General features: G+C 44.6%; 1 protein-coding gene across 1 annotated transcript in view; it reads left to right on the top strand.

Annotated features, from left to right (window-relative positions):
* The window catches only part of cacna2d3a (calcium channel, voltage-dependent, alpha 2/delta subunit 3a), a 418,957-nt gene that overhangs the window by 187,632 nt on the left and 216,325 nt on the right, over positions 1–15,000 (top strand). The window contains exon 5 of the mRNA XM_052481816.1: positions 1,002–1,164. Within this exon, the coding sequence (XP_052337776.1) occupies positions 1,002–1,164 (163 nt within the window). The remainder of the gene's footprint in view (positions 1–1,001; positions 1,165–15,000) is intronic.

Below are 15,000 nucleotides of genomic sequence, written 5' to 3'. Positions count from 1 at the left end.
CAGAACAGGCCCTCTATACAGGACTATCTAGTGCAGCAGAACAGGCCCTCTATACAGGACTATCTAGTGCAGCAGAACAGGCCCTCTATACAGGACTATCTAGTGCAGCAGAACAGGCCCTCTATACAGGACTATCTAGTGTAGCAGAACAGGCCCTCTATACAGGACTATCTAGTGCAGCAGAACAGGCCCTCTATACAGGACTATCTAGTGTAGCAGAACAGGCCCTCTATACAGGACTATCTAGTGCAGCAGAACAGGCCCTCTATACAGGACTATCTAGTGTAGCAGAACAGGCCCTCTATACAGGACTATCTAGTGCAGCAGAACAGGCCCTCTATACAGGACTATCTAGTGCTAGATAGAGCAGAGGATAGGTCTGGGAACGCACAGTCAGCACCTTTTACCTGACATGGATGCCCTGATGTGATGATTCAGAGGTCCACTGATTCAATAACCTGACAAATGACAATAATGATTTAAACAACAACAATAACAACAACTGCACTAACAATGCTAACAATTAAGATAATACATGGTTATACATTATAATGAAAACTAAAGAAAAATGTAATAATCTCTCCCTCCCTCTCCCTCTCCCTCCCTCCCTCCCTCCCTCCCTCCCTCCCTCCCTCCCTCCCTCCCTCCCTCCCTCCCTCCCTCCCTCCCTCCCTCCTCCCCCCCTCTCTCTCTCTCTCTCTCTCTCTCTCTCTCTCTCTCTCTCTCTCTCTCTCTCTCTCTTTCCTTCTCTCTCTCTCTCTCCCTCCCTCTCTCTCTCTCTCTCTCTCTCTCTCTCTCTCTCTCTCTCTCTCTCTCTCTCTCTCTCTCTCTCTCTCTCTCTCTCTCTCTCTCTCTCTCTCTCTCTCTCTCTCTCTCTCTCTCTCTCTCTCTCTCTCTCTCTCTCTCTCTCTCTCTCTCTCTCTCTCTCTCTCTCTCTCTCTCTCTCTCTCTCTCTCTCTCTCTCTCTCTCTCTCTCTCTCTCTCTCTCTCTCATTCTCCAGTATGAGTATTTCAACGCAGTATTGATTAATGAGGTGGATGAGGAAGGTAACAGTATGGAGCTGGGAGGAGACTTCCTTCTGCAACCCAACGACCACTTCAACAACCTGTCTGTCAACCTCAGCCTCAGTGTGGTGCAGGTGCCCACCAACATGTACAACAAAGGTACGTTTAATATCTACATAACCAACATAGATGTTTAATATCTACATGAGCAACATAGATGTTTAATATCTACATAACCAACATAGATGTTTAATATCTACATAACCAACATAGATGTTTAATATCTACATAACCAACATAGATGTTTAATATCTACATAACCAACATAGATGTTTAATATCTACATAACCAACATAGATGTTTAATATCTACATAACCAACATAGATGTTTAATATCTACATAACCAACATAGATGTTTAATATCTACATGAGCAACATAGATGTTTAATATCTACATGAGCAACATAGATGTTTAATATCTACATAACCAACATAGATGTTTAATATCTACATGAGCAACATAGATGTTTAATATCTACATAACCAACATAGATGTTTAATATCTACATAACCAACATAGATGTTTAATATCTACATAACCAACATAGATGTTTAATATCTACATAACCAACATAGATGTTTAATATCTACATAACCAACATAGATGTTTAATATCTACATGAGCAACATAGATGTTTAATATCTACATAACCAACATAGATGTTTAATATCTACATGACCAACATAGATGTTTAATATCTACATAACCAACATAGATGTTTAATATCTACATGAGCAACATAGATGTCCAATATCTACATGAGCAACATAGATGTTTAATATCTACATGAGCAACATAGATGTTTAATATCTACATGAGCAACATAGATGTTTAATATCTACATAACCAACATAGATGTTTAATATCTACATGAGCAACATAGATGTTTAATATCTACATGAGCAACATAGATGTTTAATATCTACATAACCAACATAGATGTTTAATATCTACATAACCAACATAGATGTTTAATATCTACATGAGCAACATAGATGTTTAATATCTACATAACCAACATAGATGTTTAATATCTACATAACCAACATAGATGTTTAATATCTACATGAGCAACATAGATGTCCAATATCTACATGAGCAACATAGATGTTTAATATCTACATGAGCAACATAGATGTTTAATATCTACATAACCAACATAGATGTTTAATATCTACATAACCAACATAGATGTTTAATATCTACATAACCAACATAGATGTTTAATATCTACATGAGCAACATAGATGTTTAATATCTACATAACCAACATAGATGTTTAATATCTACATAACCAACATAGATGTTTAATATCTACATAACCAACATAGATGTTTAATATCTACATAACCAACATAGATGTTTAATATCTACATAACCAACATAGATGTCCAATATCTACAAGACCAATATAGATGTTTAATATCTACATGAGCAACATAGATGTTTAATATCTACATAACCAACATAGATGTTTAATATCTACATAACCAACATAGATGTTTAATATCTACATAACCAACATAGATGTTTAATATCTACATAACCAACATAGATGTTTAATATCTACATGAGCAACATAGATGTTTAATATCTACATAACCAACATAGATGTTTAATATCTACATAACCAACATAGATGTTTAATATCTACATAACCAACATAGATGTTTAATATCTACATAACCAACATAGATGTTTAATATCTACATAACCAACATAGATGTCCAATATCTACAAGACCAATATAGATGTTTAATATCTACATGAGCAACATAGATGTTTAATATCTACATAACCAACATAGATGTTTAATATCTACATAACCAACATAGATGTTTAATATCTACATGAGCAACATAGATGTTTAATATCTACATAACCAACATAGATGTTTAATATCTACATAACCAACATAGATGTTTAATATCTACATGAGCAACAGAGATGTTTAATATCTACATAACCAACATAGATGTTTAATATCTACATAACCAACATAGATGTTTAATATCTACATAACCAACATAGATGTTTAATATCTACATAACCAACATAGATGTTTAATATCTACATAACCAACATAGATGTTTAATATCTACATAACCAACATAGATGTTTAATATCTACATAACCAACATAGATGTTTAATATCTACATAACCAACATAGATGTTTAATATCTACATAACCAACATAGATGTTTAATATCTACATAACCAACATAGATGTTTAATATCTACATAACCAACATAGATGTTTAATATCTACATGAGCAACATAGATGTTTAATATCTACATAACCAACATAGATGTCCAATATCTACATGACCAATATAGATGTTTAATATCTACATGAGCAACATAGATGTTTAATATCTACATAACCAACATAGATGTTTAATATCTACATAACCAACATAGATGTTTAATATCTACATAACCAACATAGATGTTTAATATCTACATGAGCAACATAGATGTTTAATATCTACATGAGCAACATAGATGTTTAATATCTACATAACCAACATAGATGTTTAATATCTACATAACCAACATAGATGTTTAATATCTACATAACCAACATAGATGTTTAATATCTACATAACCAACATAGATGTTTAATATCTACATAACATTTACCAACATAGATGTTTAATATCTACATAACCAACATAGATGTTTAATATCTACATGACCAACATAGATGTTTAATATCTACATAACCAACATAGATGTTTAATATCTACATGACCAACATAGATGTTTAATATCTACATAACCAACATAGATGTTTAATATCTACATAACCAACATAGATGTTTAATATCTACATGAGCAACATAGATGTTTAATATCTACATAACCAACATAGATGTTTATTATCTACATGACCAACAGGGTACGTTTAATATCTACATAACCAACAGGGTACGTTTAATATCTACATAACCAACATAGATGTTTAATATCTACATAACCAACATAGATGTTTAATATCTACATAACCAACATAGATGTTTAATATCTACATAACCAACATAGATGTTTAATATCTACATGACCAACATAGATGTTTAATATCTACATAACCAACATAGATGTTTAATATCTACATAACCAACATAGATGTTTAATATCTACATAACCAACATAGATGTTTAATATCTACATGAGCAACATAGATGTTTAATATCTACATAACTAACATAGATGTTTAATATCTACATAACCAACATAGATGTTTAATATCTACATAACCAACATAGATGTTTAATATCTACATAACCAACATAGATGTTTAATATCTACATGAGCAACATAGATGTTTAATATCTACATAACAAACATAGATGTTTAATATCTACATAACCAACATAGATGTTTAATATCTACATAACCAACATAGATGTTTAATATCTACATAACCAACATAGATGTTTAATATCTACATGAGCAACATAGATGTTTAATATCTACATAACCAACATAGATGTTTAATATCTACATAACCAACATAGATGTTTAATATCTACATGAGCAACATAGATGTTTAATATCTACATAACCAACATAGATGTTTAATATCTACATAACCAACATAGATGTTTAATATCTACATAACCAACATAGATGTTTAATATCTACATAACCAACATAGATGTTTAATATCTACATGACCAACATAGATGTTTAATATCTACATAACCAACATAGATGTTTAATATCTACATAACCAACATAGATGTTTAATATCTACATAACCAACATAGATGTTTAATATCTACATGAGCAACATAGATGTTTAAAAGCTTCAAACTAACATAGATGTTTAATATCTACATAACCAACATAGATGTTTAATATCTACATAACCAACATAGATGTTTAAAACCTTCAAACTAACATGTACAAAAGTTCAACACATGCAATAAATGCGTTCAAACAATGCTTATGTGCCAGAAGAAGTTTAAGTACATTTCTTCACTGCACTTTGTGTGGACAGAGCATTTCCCTGAGAGGTACCTGATGTACCCCACTAAGCATACGTGTCTCTGTGTGTGTCTTCATCACAACTCTTAGTCTTTTTATTTAAGATCATCCTCTAACTTAATTAGCTGTTTAATAATCAGTGATTATGCTAATGTTTCATCTGACTGATGTCCAGACAAGGAAGGCACATCCTTGTACAGCGCTTGGCAGATGGAGTGAATGTCATATCAGCTTAGCCAGCAACCAGAGAGAAATATGTGAGAGGGAGAGAAAAAATGAGAGAGAGAGAAAGTGGGTTAAATCAGAGTGACAGAAGGTCTAGAGATTAATTACATCTGGGTGAAACGAGAAGACAGAGAGAGAGAGAGAGAGAGAGAGAGAGAGAGAGAGAGAGAGAGAGAGAGAGAGAGAGAGAAAGAGAGAGAGAGAGAGAGAGAGAGAGAGAGAGAGAGAGAGAGAGAGAGAGAGAGAGAGAGAGAGAGAGAGAGAGAGAGAGAGAGAGAGAGAGAGAGAGATGAAGGGAAAGAGAGACTTTTGACTTGTTCTTTACGGAAACATTATCATTTCGAACATTCTCACCCCCCCCCCTTTAAAAACACCTAAATATATCCTGTACTGCATACATGTACCATACTCACCTTTCCATCTACCACACGATACAACACCACACATCACAATACCCAAAACAATACCTACTTCTACAACCGTATATCCAAAACATCTTCCCCAGATATACAGACAGCCCCCCAACACACCATATCTCCTCAAACATCTTCCCCAGCTATACAGACAGCCCCCCCAACACACCATATCCCCTGAAACATCTTCCCCAGCTATACAGACAGCCACCCCAACACACCATATCTCCTGAAACATCTTCCCCAGCTATACAGACAGCCCCCCAACACACCATATCTCCTGAAACGTCTTCCCCAGCTATACAGACAGCCCCCCCAACACACCATATCCCCTGAAACATCTTCCCCAGCTATACAGACAGCCCCCCAACACACCATATCTCCTGAAACATCTTCCCCAGCTATACAGACAGCCCCCCAACACACCATATCTCCTGAAACATCTTCCCCAGCTATACAGACAGCCCCCCAACACACCATATCCCCTGAAACATCTTCCCCAGCTATACAGACAGCCCCCAACACACCATATCTCCTGAAACATCTTCCCCAGCTATACAGACAGCCCCCCAACACACCATATCTCCTGAAACATCTTCCCCAGCTATACAGACAGCCCCCCAACACACCATATCTCCTCAAACATCTTCCCCAGGTATACAGACAGCCCCCCCAACACACCATATCTCCTGAAACATTTTCCCCAGCTATACAGACAGCCCCCCCAACACACCATATCTCCTCAAACATCTTCCCCAGCTATACAGACAGCCCCCCCAACACACCATATCTCCTCAAACATCTTCCCCAGCTATACAGACAGCCCCCCCAACACACCATATCTCCTGAAACATCTTCCCCAGCTGTACAGACAGCCCCCCCAACACACCATATCTCCTGAAACATCTTCCCCAGCAATACAGACAGCCCCCCCAACACACCATATCTCCTGAAACATTTTCCCCAGCTATACAGACAGCCCCCCCAATACACCATATCTCCTGAAACATCTTCCCCAGCTATACAGACAGCCCCCCAACACACCATATCTCCTGAAACATCTTCCCCAGCTATACAGACAGCCCCCCAACACACCATATCTCCTGAAACATCTTCCCAGCTATACAGACAGCCCCCCAACACACCATATCTCCTGAAACATCTTCCCCAGCTATACAGACAGCCCCCCAACACACCATATCTCCTGAAACATCTTCCCCAGCTATACAGACAGCCCCCCAACACACCATATCTCCTGAAACATCTTCCCCAGCTATACAGACAGCCCCCCAACACACCATATCTCCTGAAACATCTTCCCCAGCTATACAGACAGCCCCCCAACACACCATATCTCCTGAAACATCTTCCCCAGCTATACAGACAGCCCCCCAACACACCATATCTCCTGAAACATCTTCCCCAGCTATACAGACAGCCCCCCAACACACCATATCTCCTGAAACATCTTCCCCAGCTATACAGACAGCCCCCCCAACACACCATATCTCCTCAAACATCTTCCCCAGCTATACAGACAGCCCCCCAACACACCATATCTCTTGAAACATTTTCCCCAGCTATACAGACAGCCCCCCCAACACACCATATCTCCTCAAACATCTTCCCCAGCTATACAGACAGCCCCCCAACACACCATATCTCCTGAAACATCTTCCCCAGCTGTACAGACAGCCCCCCCAACACACCATATCTCCTGAAACATCTTCCCCAGCTATACAGACAGCCCCCCCAACACACCATATCTCCTCAAACATCTTCCCCAGCTATACAGACAGCCCCCCCAACACACCATATCTCCTGAAACATCTTCCCTAGCTATACAGACAGCCCCCCCAACACACCATATCTCCTCAAACATCTTCCCCAGCTATACAGACAGCCCCCCAACACACCATATCTCCTCAAACATCTTCCCCAGATATACAGACAGCCCCCCCAACACACCATATCTCCTGAAACATCTTCCCCAGCTATACAGACAGCCCCCCCAACACACCATATCTCCTCAAACATCTTCCCCAGCTATACAGACAGCCCCCCCAACACACCATATCTCCTGAAACATCTTCCCTAGCTATACAGACAGCCCCCCCAACACACCATATCTCCTCAAACATCTTCCCCAGCTATACAGACAGCCCCCCCAACACACCATATCTCCTCAAACATCTTCATACTTTTTTACTTTTACTTTTTACTTTTATCATTCTATAGTACTCAAACTCAACCCTAAGTCGAGCAGAGACCATCCCATTAAACAATAGTAAAGAGTTTGTTATCCCCCCACCTTTGACCCTGTTCCTCCTCGTTAGCCAAATAGCCAACTTCGTCTGAGCAAACAGAAAATTCAACAAAACACATTTGGCTTTCTCCTTACTCAAATACCTGTATTCCATTATAAACATCCCAACAGTAAAACCCACCCCCAACCTGTCACACAGACATTCCAACAGAGACATTAATGGCATTAACCTGGTGCACACAGAAAACACATGAATCACAGTTCACATCACATTTCTTTCATTACACAGAAAGGACACCCCTGCCCGATTCCCAGTTCAACCCGTGCCCACCAGCTGTTAGTGGCCAGGGCTCCATGAAGAACCCTCCACTGGAGGTCCCCTGACCTCTTTGGTACTGGGGGTTTGTAGAGTCCCCTCCATCTAAATCCCACCATACTCTCTGCCCCACATACCCCCTGCCACTGATGTGCCCTCACTCCTGTTAGGCTCCTAATGTTCCTAACCTTAACGCAGAGGATGTAGAGGGCTTTACCTCCCACCCCTTCAAACTCCCCCAGGCTCGGAGTGTTAAAGTCCTCCAGACCCCCTTGCAAGTCTCCAGTCTCTGCCGTCACCTGCAGTGTCTGAAACATTGGTGGCCCCTCTCTCTTTGGCCGCTCAAACACCCCCCTTACCGGCTCAGACAGTGCCTCCTGGACCTCCTCCGGGAATCTCTCCAGCAGCCTAAGAGACAGCAGCCTATTCTCCAGCAGCCTATTCCTGTTTGTTGTGCCAAGACTTCTGGGGTTTTCCACCCCTCCTCTCCCAGCAGTCGCAGGTCACCCAGCCTTTGTAAACCCCCTGCCATCAGTTGCCTCTGCAGGGTGGCCGACTGAACCGATCTCAAAGGGATGGCTGGGTTGTTGAAGATAGGATCCTCCCACACCCACAGCCCAGGCTCCACACCCCCTTCTTGTGTGGGCCTTAGCAGCTGCCAGGCCCTCAACATTGCAGAGTAAAAATCTGAGAGACCTGCTGTACTCAGCCTCTCCAGCTTCATGAGGAACAGCTGCCGGTCCAACCCTAATCCACCAGCGTTCCTCAGCAGCGCGCATGCTGGTTCCCTCCAGCCAACATCAGTATGGTACAGCAGTCTCTGCACCGCCTTCAGCCGGAAAGCAGCCACCCTGCTCTCCAGTTCCACCAGGCCCTGTCCTCCTTCATGGACGGTCATGTACAACACTGCTGCCTTCAGCCAGTGATGGTCCGACCACAAGAAGTCCACCAGCTTGCGTTGCAGGTCTGCGAGCAGACCGGTGGGGGGGTTGAGGACAGCCAGTTTATGCCACAGGGAAGATGCCACCAGGTTGTTGATTATCAGAACCCTCCCTCTATATGACACTTGGGACAGGAGACACCCCTACCTGGCCAGTCTTGACACCACTGCTTGTGACAGCCCCTCCCAGGTCTTCCTGACCCACTTCTCCGAACCCATGTACACCCCCAACACTTGAAGCCCTTCACAACCCCACTGCAAACACCCTGGAAGCAGAGGGGCCCTAACCCCCCATGCCCCACATAACAGAGCTTTGCTCTTTCCCCAGTTTACCTTAGCTGATGAAGCTCCCTCGTACACCTTCAGACTGGTCTCCAGTGCCTGCATATCTTGACCATCCCTGACCATCACAGAAACATCATCTGCATATGCTGACACTGCTATCCCCTGTCACCTTTTTTGGGCAGGAGAGTCAGAGCCGCCCAACGGCAGCTCATCGGCAACTCTCCTTCCCCAGACGCATTCACGCAACACGCAAAATAAGTCCTGTCCAATTATTCCCCAGAATTTTTTATAAAACTCCACTGGGAGTCCATCGACCCCTGGTGCACGACCCCCAGTTCATGGGACAACAGAGGAATGTCCATTTCATCCCTCTGTGCCAGAGAGAGCTTAGGGAGTCCTGCGAACAAGACTTGAGCACACATAGGATCACACACGTCTGCCCTATACAATTCAGTATAAAACTCCACAGTCCGCTCCCGCATCTCCCCACCACAGAGGTCACCCGCCCATCAGACAGCTGTAGACAATGCATACCCTTGGCTTCACTGCTCTGTCTTTCCAAACCAAAGAAGAAGGAGCTGGGAGCATCCATCTCCTTGAGCATGGAGAACCTAGCTCTTACAAGTGCTCCCTTTGCTTTAACCTGGAAAAAACTGCCCAGGTCCCGACGTAATTGAGTTAAATTAGCCTGGAGGCCTACATTGCCTTGCCCCACCATCTCTACCTATATCTCACTAATACAACACTCTAGTTCCCCCAATACTCTCCTAGCCTCTGAGGATGAGAGAGCTGTGTACTGTTGACAGAAAAGCTAAATTTGAACTTTCCCCACATCCCACCATTGACTCAGAGACTCATACTCCTCTCTTCGCTGCCCCCACCTTCCCCAAAAGGTCTGGAAACCTGAGCAAAAAGTGGCATCTTGTAAGAGCTTTACATTAAACTTCCAATAGGATGCCTGCCGGGGCCCTGGTGAAATAGACAGCAGAGCCATGGTTATGTGGTGATCTGAAAACCCCACTGGTAGAATGGTAGCGCCTATTGCTCCGATTCCTAGACATGTAAAACCGATCAAGTCGGGCTGCACTCTCCCTAACCCCAAAAACCTTCACCCATGTATACTATCTTGTGTTGGGATGTTGAGTTCTCCAAACATCCACTCGGTCGAACTGATTAATGATGTCCCTTAACACTCCCACTGACACTGAATGAGGCTCTACCCCATTTCTGTCTTTTGTAAAATCCATTGTACAGTTCTAGTCCCCTCCGACCACCAGCGTCTCCTCAGGCGCTACCTGTGAGAGTTCCTGTCTAAGACTCCCAAATAGAACCCCCCTCTCTCTTCCTGTGTTAGGCGCATACACATTTATAAAGAAAAAACCCATGTTGTTAATTTCTGCTTCAACAACAAGCAGCTTACCTTTACACACCTCCTTTGAGGAGCAACGTTTTACAGACAGCCCCGGTGCAAAAAGGACTGTCTCTCCTGCACTAAGATCAGTCCCATGGATCAACACACAGACAGCCCCGGTGCAAAAAGGACTGTCTCTCCTGCACTAAGATCTGTCTCATGGCTCAACACACAGACAGCCCCGGTGCAAAAAGGACTGTCTCTCCTGCACTAAGATCAGTCCCATGGATCAACACACAGACAGCCCCGGTGCAAAAAGGACTGTCTCTCCTGCACTAAGATCTGTCTCATGGCTCAACACACAGGCAGCCCCGGTGCAAAAAGGACTGTCTCTCCTGCACTAAGATCTGTCTCATGGCTCAACACACAGGCAGCCCCGGTGCAAAAAGGACTGTCTCTCCTGCACTAAGATTCATCCCATGGATCAACACACAGACAGCCCCGGTGCAAAAAGGACTGTCTCTCCTGCACTAAGATTCGTCCCATGGATCAACACACAGACAGCCCCGGTGCAAAAAGGACTGTCTCTCCTGCACTAAGATCTGTCTCATGGCTCAACACACAGGCAGCCCCGGTGCAAAAAGGACTGTCTCTCCTGCACTAAGATTCGTCCCATGGATCAACACACAGGCAGCCCCGGTGCAAAAAGGACTGTCTCTCCTGCACTAAGATCAGTCCCATGGATCAACACACAGACAGCCCCGGTGCAAAAAGGACTGTCTCTCCTGCACTAAGATCAGTCCCATGGATCAACACACAGACAGCCCCGGTGCAAAAAGGACTGTCTCTCCTGCACTAAGATTCGTCCCATGGATCAACACACAGGCAGCCCCGGTGCAAAAAGGACTGTCTCTCCTGCACTAAGATCAGTCCCATGGCTCAACACACAGGCAGCCCCGGTGCAAAAAGGACTGTCTCTCCTGCACTAAGATTCGTCCCATGGATCAACACACAGACAGCCCCGGTGCAAAAAGGACTGTCTCTCCTGCACTAAGATCAGTCCCATGGATCAACACACAGGCAGCCCCGGTGCAAAAAGGACTGTCTCTCCTGCACTAAGATCTGTCTCATGGCTCAACACACAGGCAGCCCCGGTGCAAAAAGGACTGTCTCTCCTGCACTAAGATCTGTCTCATGGCTCAACACACAGGCAGCCCCGGTGCAAAAAGGACTGTCTCTCCTGCACTAAGGTCTGTCTCATGGCTCAACACACAGGCAGCCCCGGTGCAAAAAGGACTGTCTCTCCTGCACTAAGATCAGTCCCATGTCTCAACACACAGACAGCCCCGGTGCAAAAAGGACTGTCTCTCCTGCACTAAGATCTGTCCCATGGATCAACACACAGACAGCCCCGGTGCAAAAAGGACTGTCTCTCCTGCACTAAGATCAGTCCCATGGCTCAACACACAGACAGCCCCGGTGCAAAAAGGACTGTCTCTCCTGCACTAAGATCTGTCTCATGGCTCAACACACAGACAGCCCCGGTGCAAAAAGGACTGTCTCTCCTGCACTAAGATCTGTCCCATGTCTCAACACACAGACAGCCCCGGTGCAAAAAGGACTGTCTCTCCTGCACTAAGATCTGTCCCATGGATCAACACACAGACAGCCCCGGTGCAAAAAGGACTGTCTCTCCTGCACTAAGATCAGTCCCATGGCTCAACACACAGACAGCCCCGGTGCAAAAAGGACTGCCATCCCTGCACTAAGATCTGTCCCATGGCTCAACACACTTGCCCCTTTCCACCAGAGCCCCCAATCGACTTCATTCAACACATCACTATGAGTCTCCTGCAGAAACAACACCTGTACTTTTTTTGTTTTACATACTCACCCAACACACTCCTCTTTCCCAAAATCTCTGGCGCCATTTATATTGAGCGAGCCTACTCGACGAGTCTCCATAAGAAGTGGGAGAAAAGCCAGCAGAGAAAGAGACCAATAGCAAAGCTCAAGAAGCCCCAGTGTCAGAAAGAAAATATACATCTCAACAGTGTCTGAAGGTAGACCTTTACACACTGTTGTGACCCACTTCCTCAACCTAAAACGTTTTCTGGGTGAGAGGACACTATGCCCCTCATTCTTCATAGCATGTTGTACTGATCTTAAAAACTTTATAGGATCAGAAAAATAAGCCTCAAGATGAACTTTTTCCCCCTTGGTCTCATTCAGGAACCTTGTCAGTTCTCTCAACGTGTACTTAGACCCCTCTGCTTGACTGGCTGTCAGCTCCCGGCCCATTGAAGAGGAGTCTGAAAAAAACAACTCCTCATCCTCTTCCTCAGACTCACTTTCCTCCTCATCTCTATCTCCCACCCTGAACACCTGCCCTTCCTCTCTGGTCAGGGCCTCCCCCCCAGCACCAGGCTAGGGTTCCATGGTGCCTTTGACCACACACCTTTCCCTTTACCGCTTGACACCCTCTTCCTCCCCCCTAGTCTCTTACACTTCCTCACTATACTCTCCTCCCCCTAGTCTCTTACACTTCCCCACTATACTCTCCTCCCCCCTAGTCTCTTACACTTCCCCACTATACTCTCCTCCCCCATAGTCTATTACACTTCCTCACTATACTCTCCTCCCCCTAGTCTCTTACACTTCCCCACTATACTCTCCTCTCCCCCTAGTCTCTTACACTTCCTCACTATACTCTCCTCCCCCCCTAGTCTCTTACACTTCCTCACTATACTCTCCTCCCCCCCTAGTCTCTTACACTTCCTCACTATACTCTCCTCCCCCCTAGTCTCTTACACTTCCCCACTATACTCTCCTCCCCCCATAGTCTCTTACACTTCCTCACTATACTCTCCTCCCCCCTAATCTCTTACACTTCCCCACTATACTCTCCTCCCCCTAGTCTCTTACACTTCCTCACTATACTCTCCCCCCCTAGTCTCTTACACTTCCTCACTATTCTCTCCTCCCCCCCTAGTCTCTTACACTTCCCCACTATACTCTCCTCCCCCCCTAGTCTCTTACACTTCCCCACTATACTCTCCTCCCCCCTAGTCTCTTACACTTCCCCACTATACTCTCATCCCCCCCTAGTCTCTTACACTTCCTCACTATACTCTCCTCCCCCTAGTCTCTTACACTTCCTCACTATACTCTCCTCCCCCCCTAGTCTCTTACACTTCCTCACTATACTCTCCTCCCCCTAGTCTCTTACACTTCCTCACTATACTCTCCTCCCCCTAGTCTCTTACACTTCCTCACTATACTCTCCTCATCCACGAGCATAACCTGACTAGACCCAGCCTCATCTACACCACCCTCCATAGCATGACTAGACCCAGCCTCATCTACACCACCATCCATAGCATGACTAGACCCAGCCTCATCTACACCACCATCCATAGCATGACTAGACCCAGTCTCAGCTCTCCCACCATCACTAGCCTGACTAGACCCAATCTCCACTACACCACCATCACTAGCCTGACTAGACCCAGTCTCAGATCTACCACCATCTCTAGCCTGACTAGGCCCAGCCTCCGCTATACCACCATCTCTAGCCTGACTAGGCCCAGCCTCCGCTATACCACCATCTCTAGCCTGACTAGGCCCAGCCTCCGCTACACCACCATCCCTGGCATGACTAGGCCCAGCCTCCGCTACACCACCATCCCTGGCATGACTAGGCCCAGCCTCCGCTACACCACCATCCCTGGCATGACTAGGCCCAGCCTCCGCTACACCACCATCCCTGGCATGACTAGGCCCAGCCTCCGCTACACCACCATCCCTGGCATGACTAGGCCCAGCCTCCGCTACACCACCATCCCTGGCATGACTAGGCCCAGCCTCCGCTACACCACCATCCCTGGCATGACTAGGCCCAGCCTCCGCTATACCACCATCTCTAGCCTGACTAGGCCCAGCCTCCGCTACACCACCATCCCTGGCATGACTAGGCCCAGCCTACGCTACACCACCATCTCTAGCCTGACTAGGCCCAGCCTCCGCTACACCACCATCCCTGGCATGACTAGGCCCAGCCTCCGCTACACCACCATCCCTGGCAAGACTAGGCCCAGCCTCCGCTACACCACCATCCCTGGCATGACTAGGCCCAGCCTCCG

The sequence above is a fragment of the Oncorhynchus keta genome, chromosome 27 (assembly GCF_023373465.1).
Source record: "Oncorhynchus keta strain PuntledgeMale-10-30-2019 chromosome 27, Oket_V2, whole genome shotgun sequence".
NCBI lineage: Eukaryota > Metazoa > Chordata > Actinopteri > Salmoniformes > Salmonidae > Oncorhynchus > Oncorhynchus keta.
This window is presented reverse-complemented; position numbering and strand designations above follow the sequence as displayed.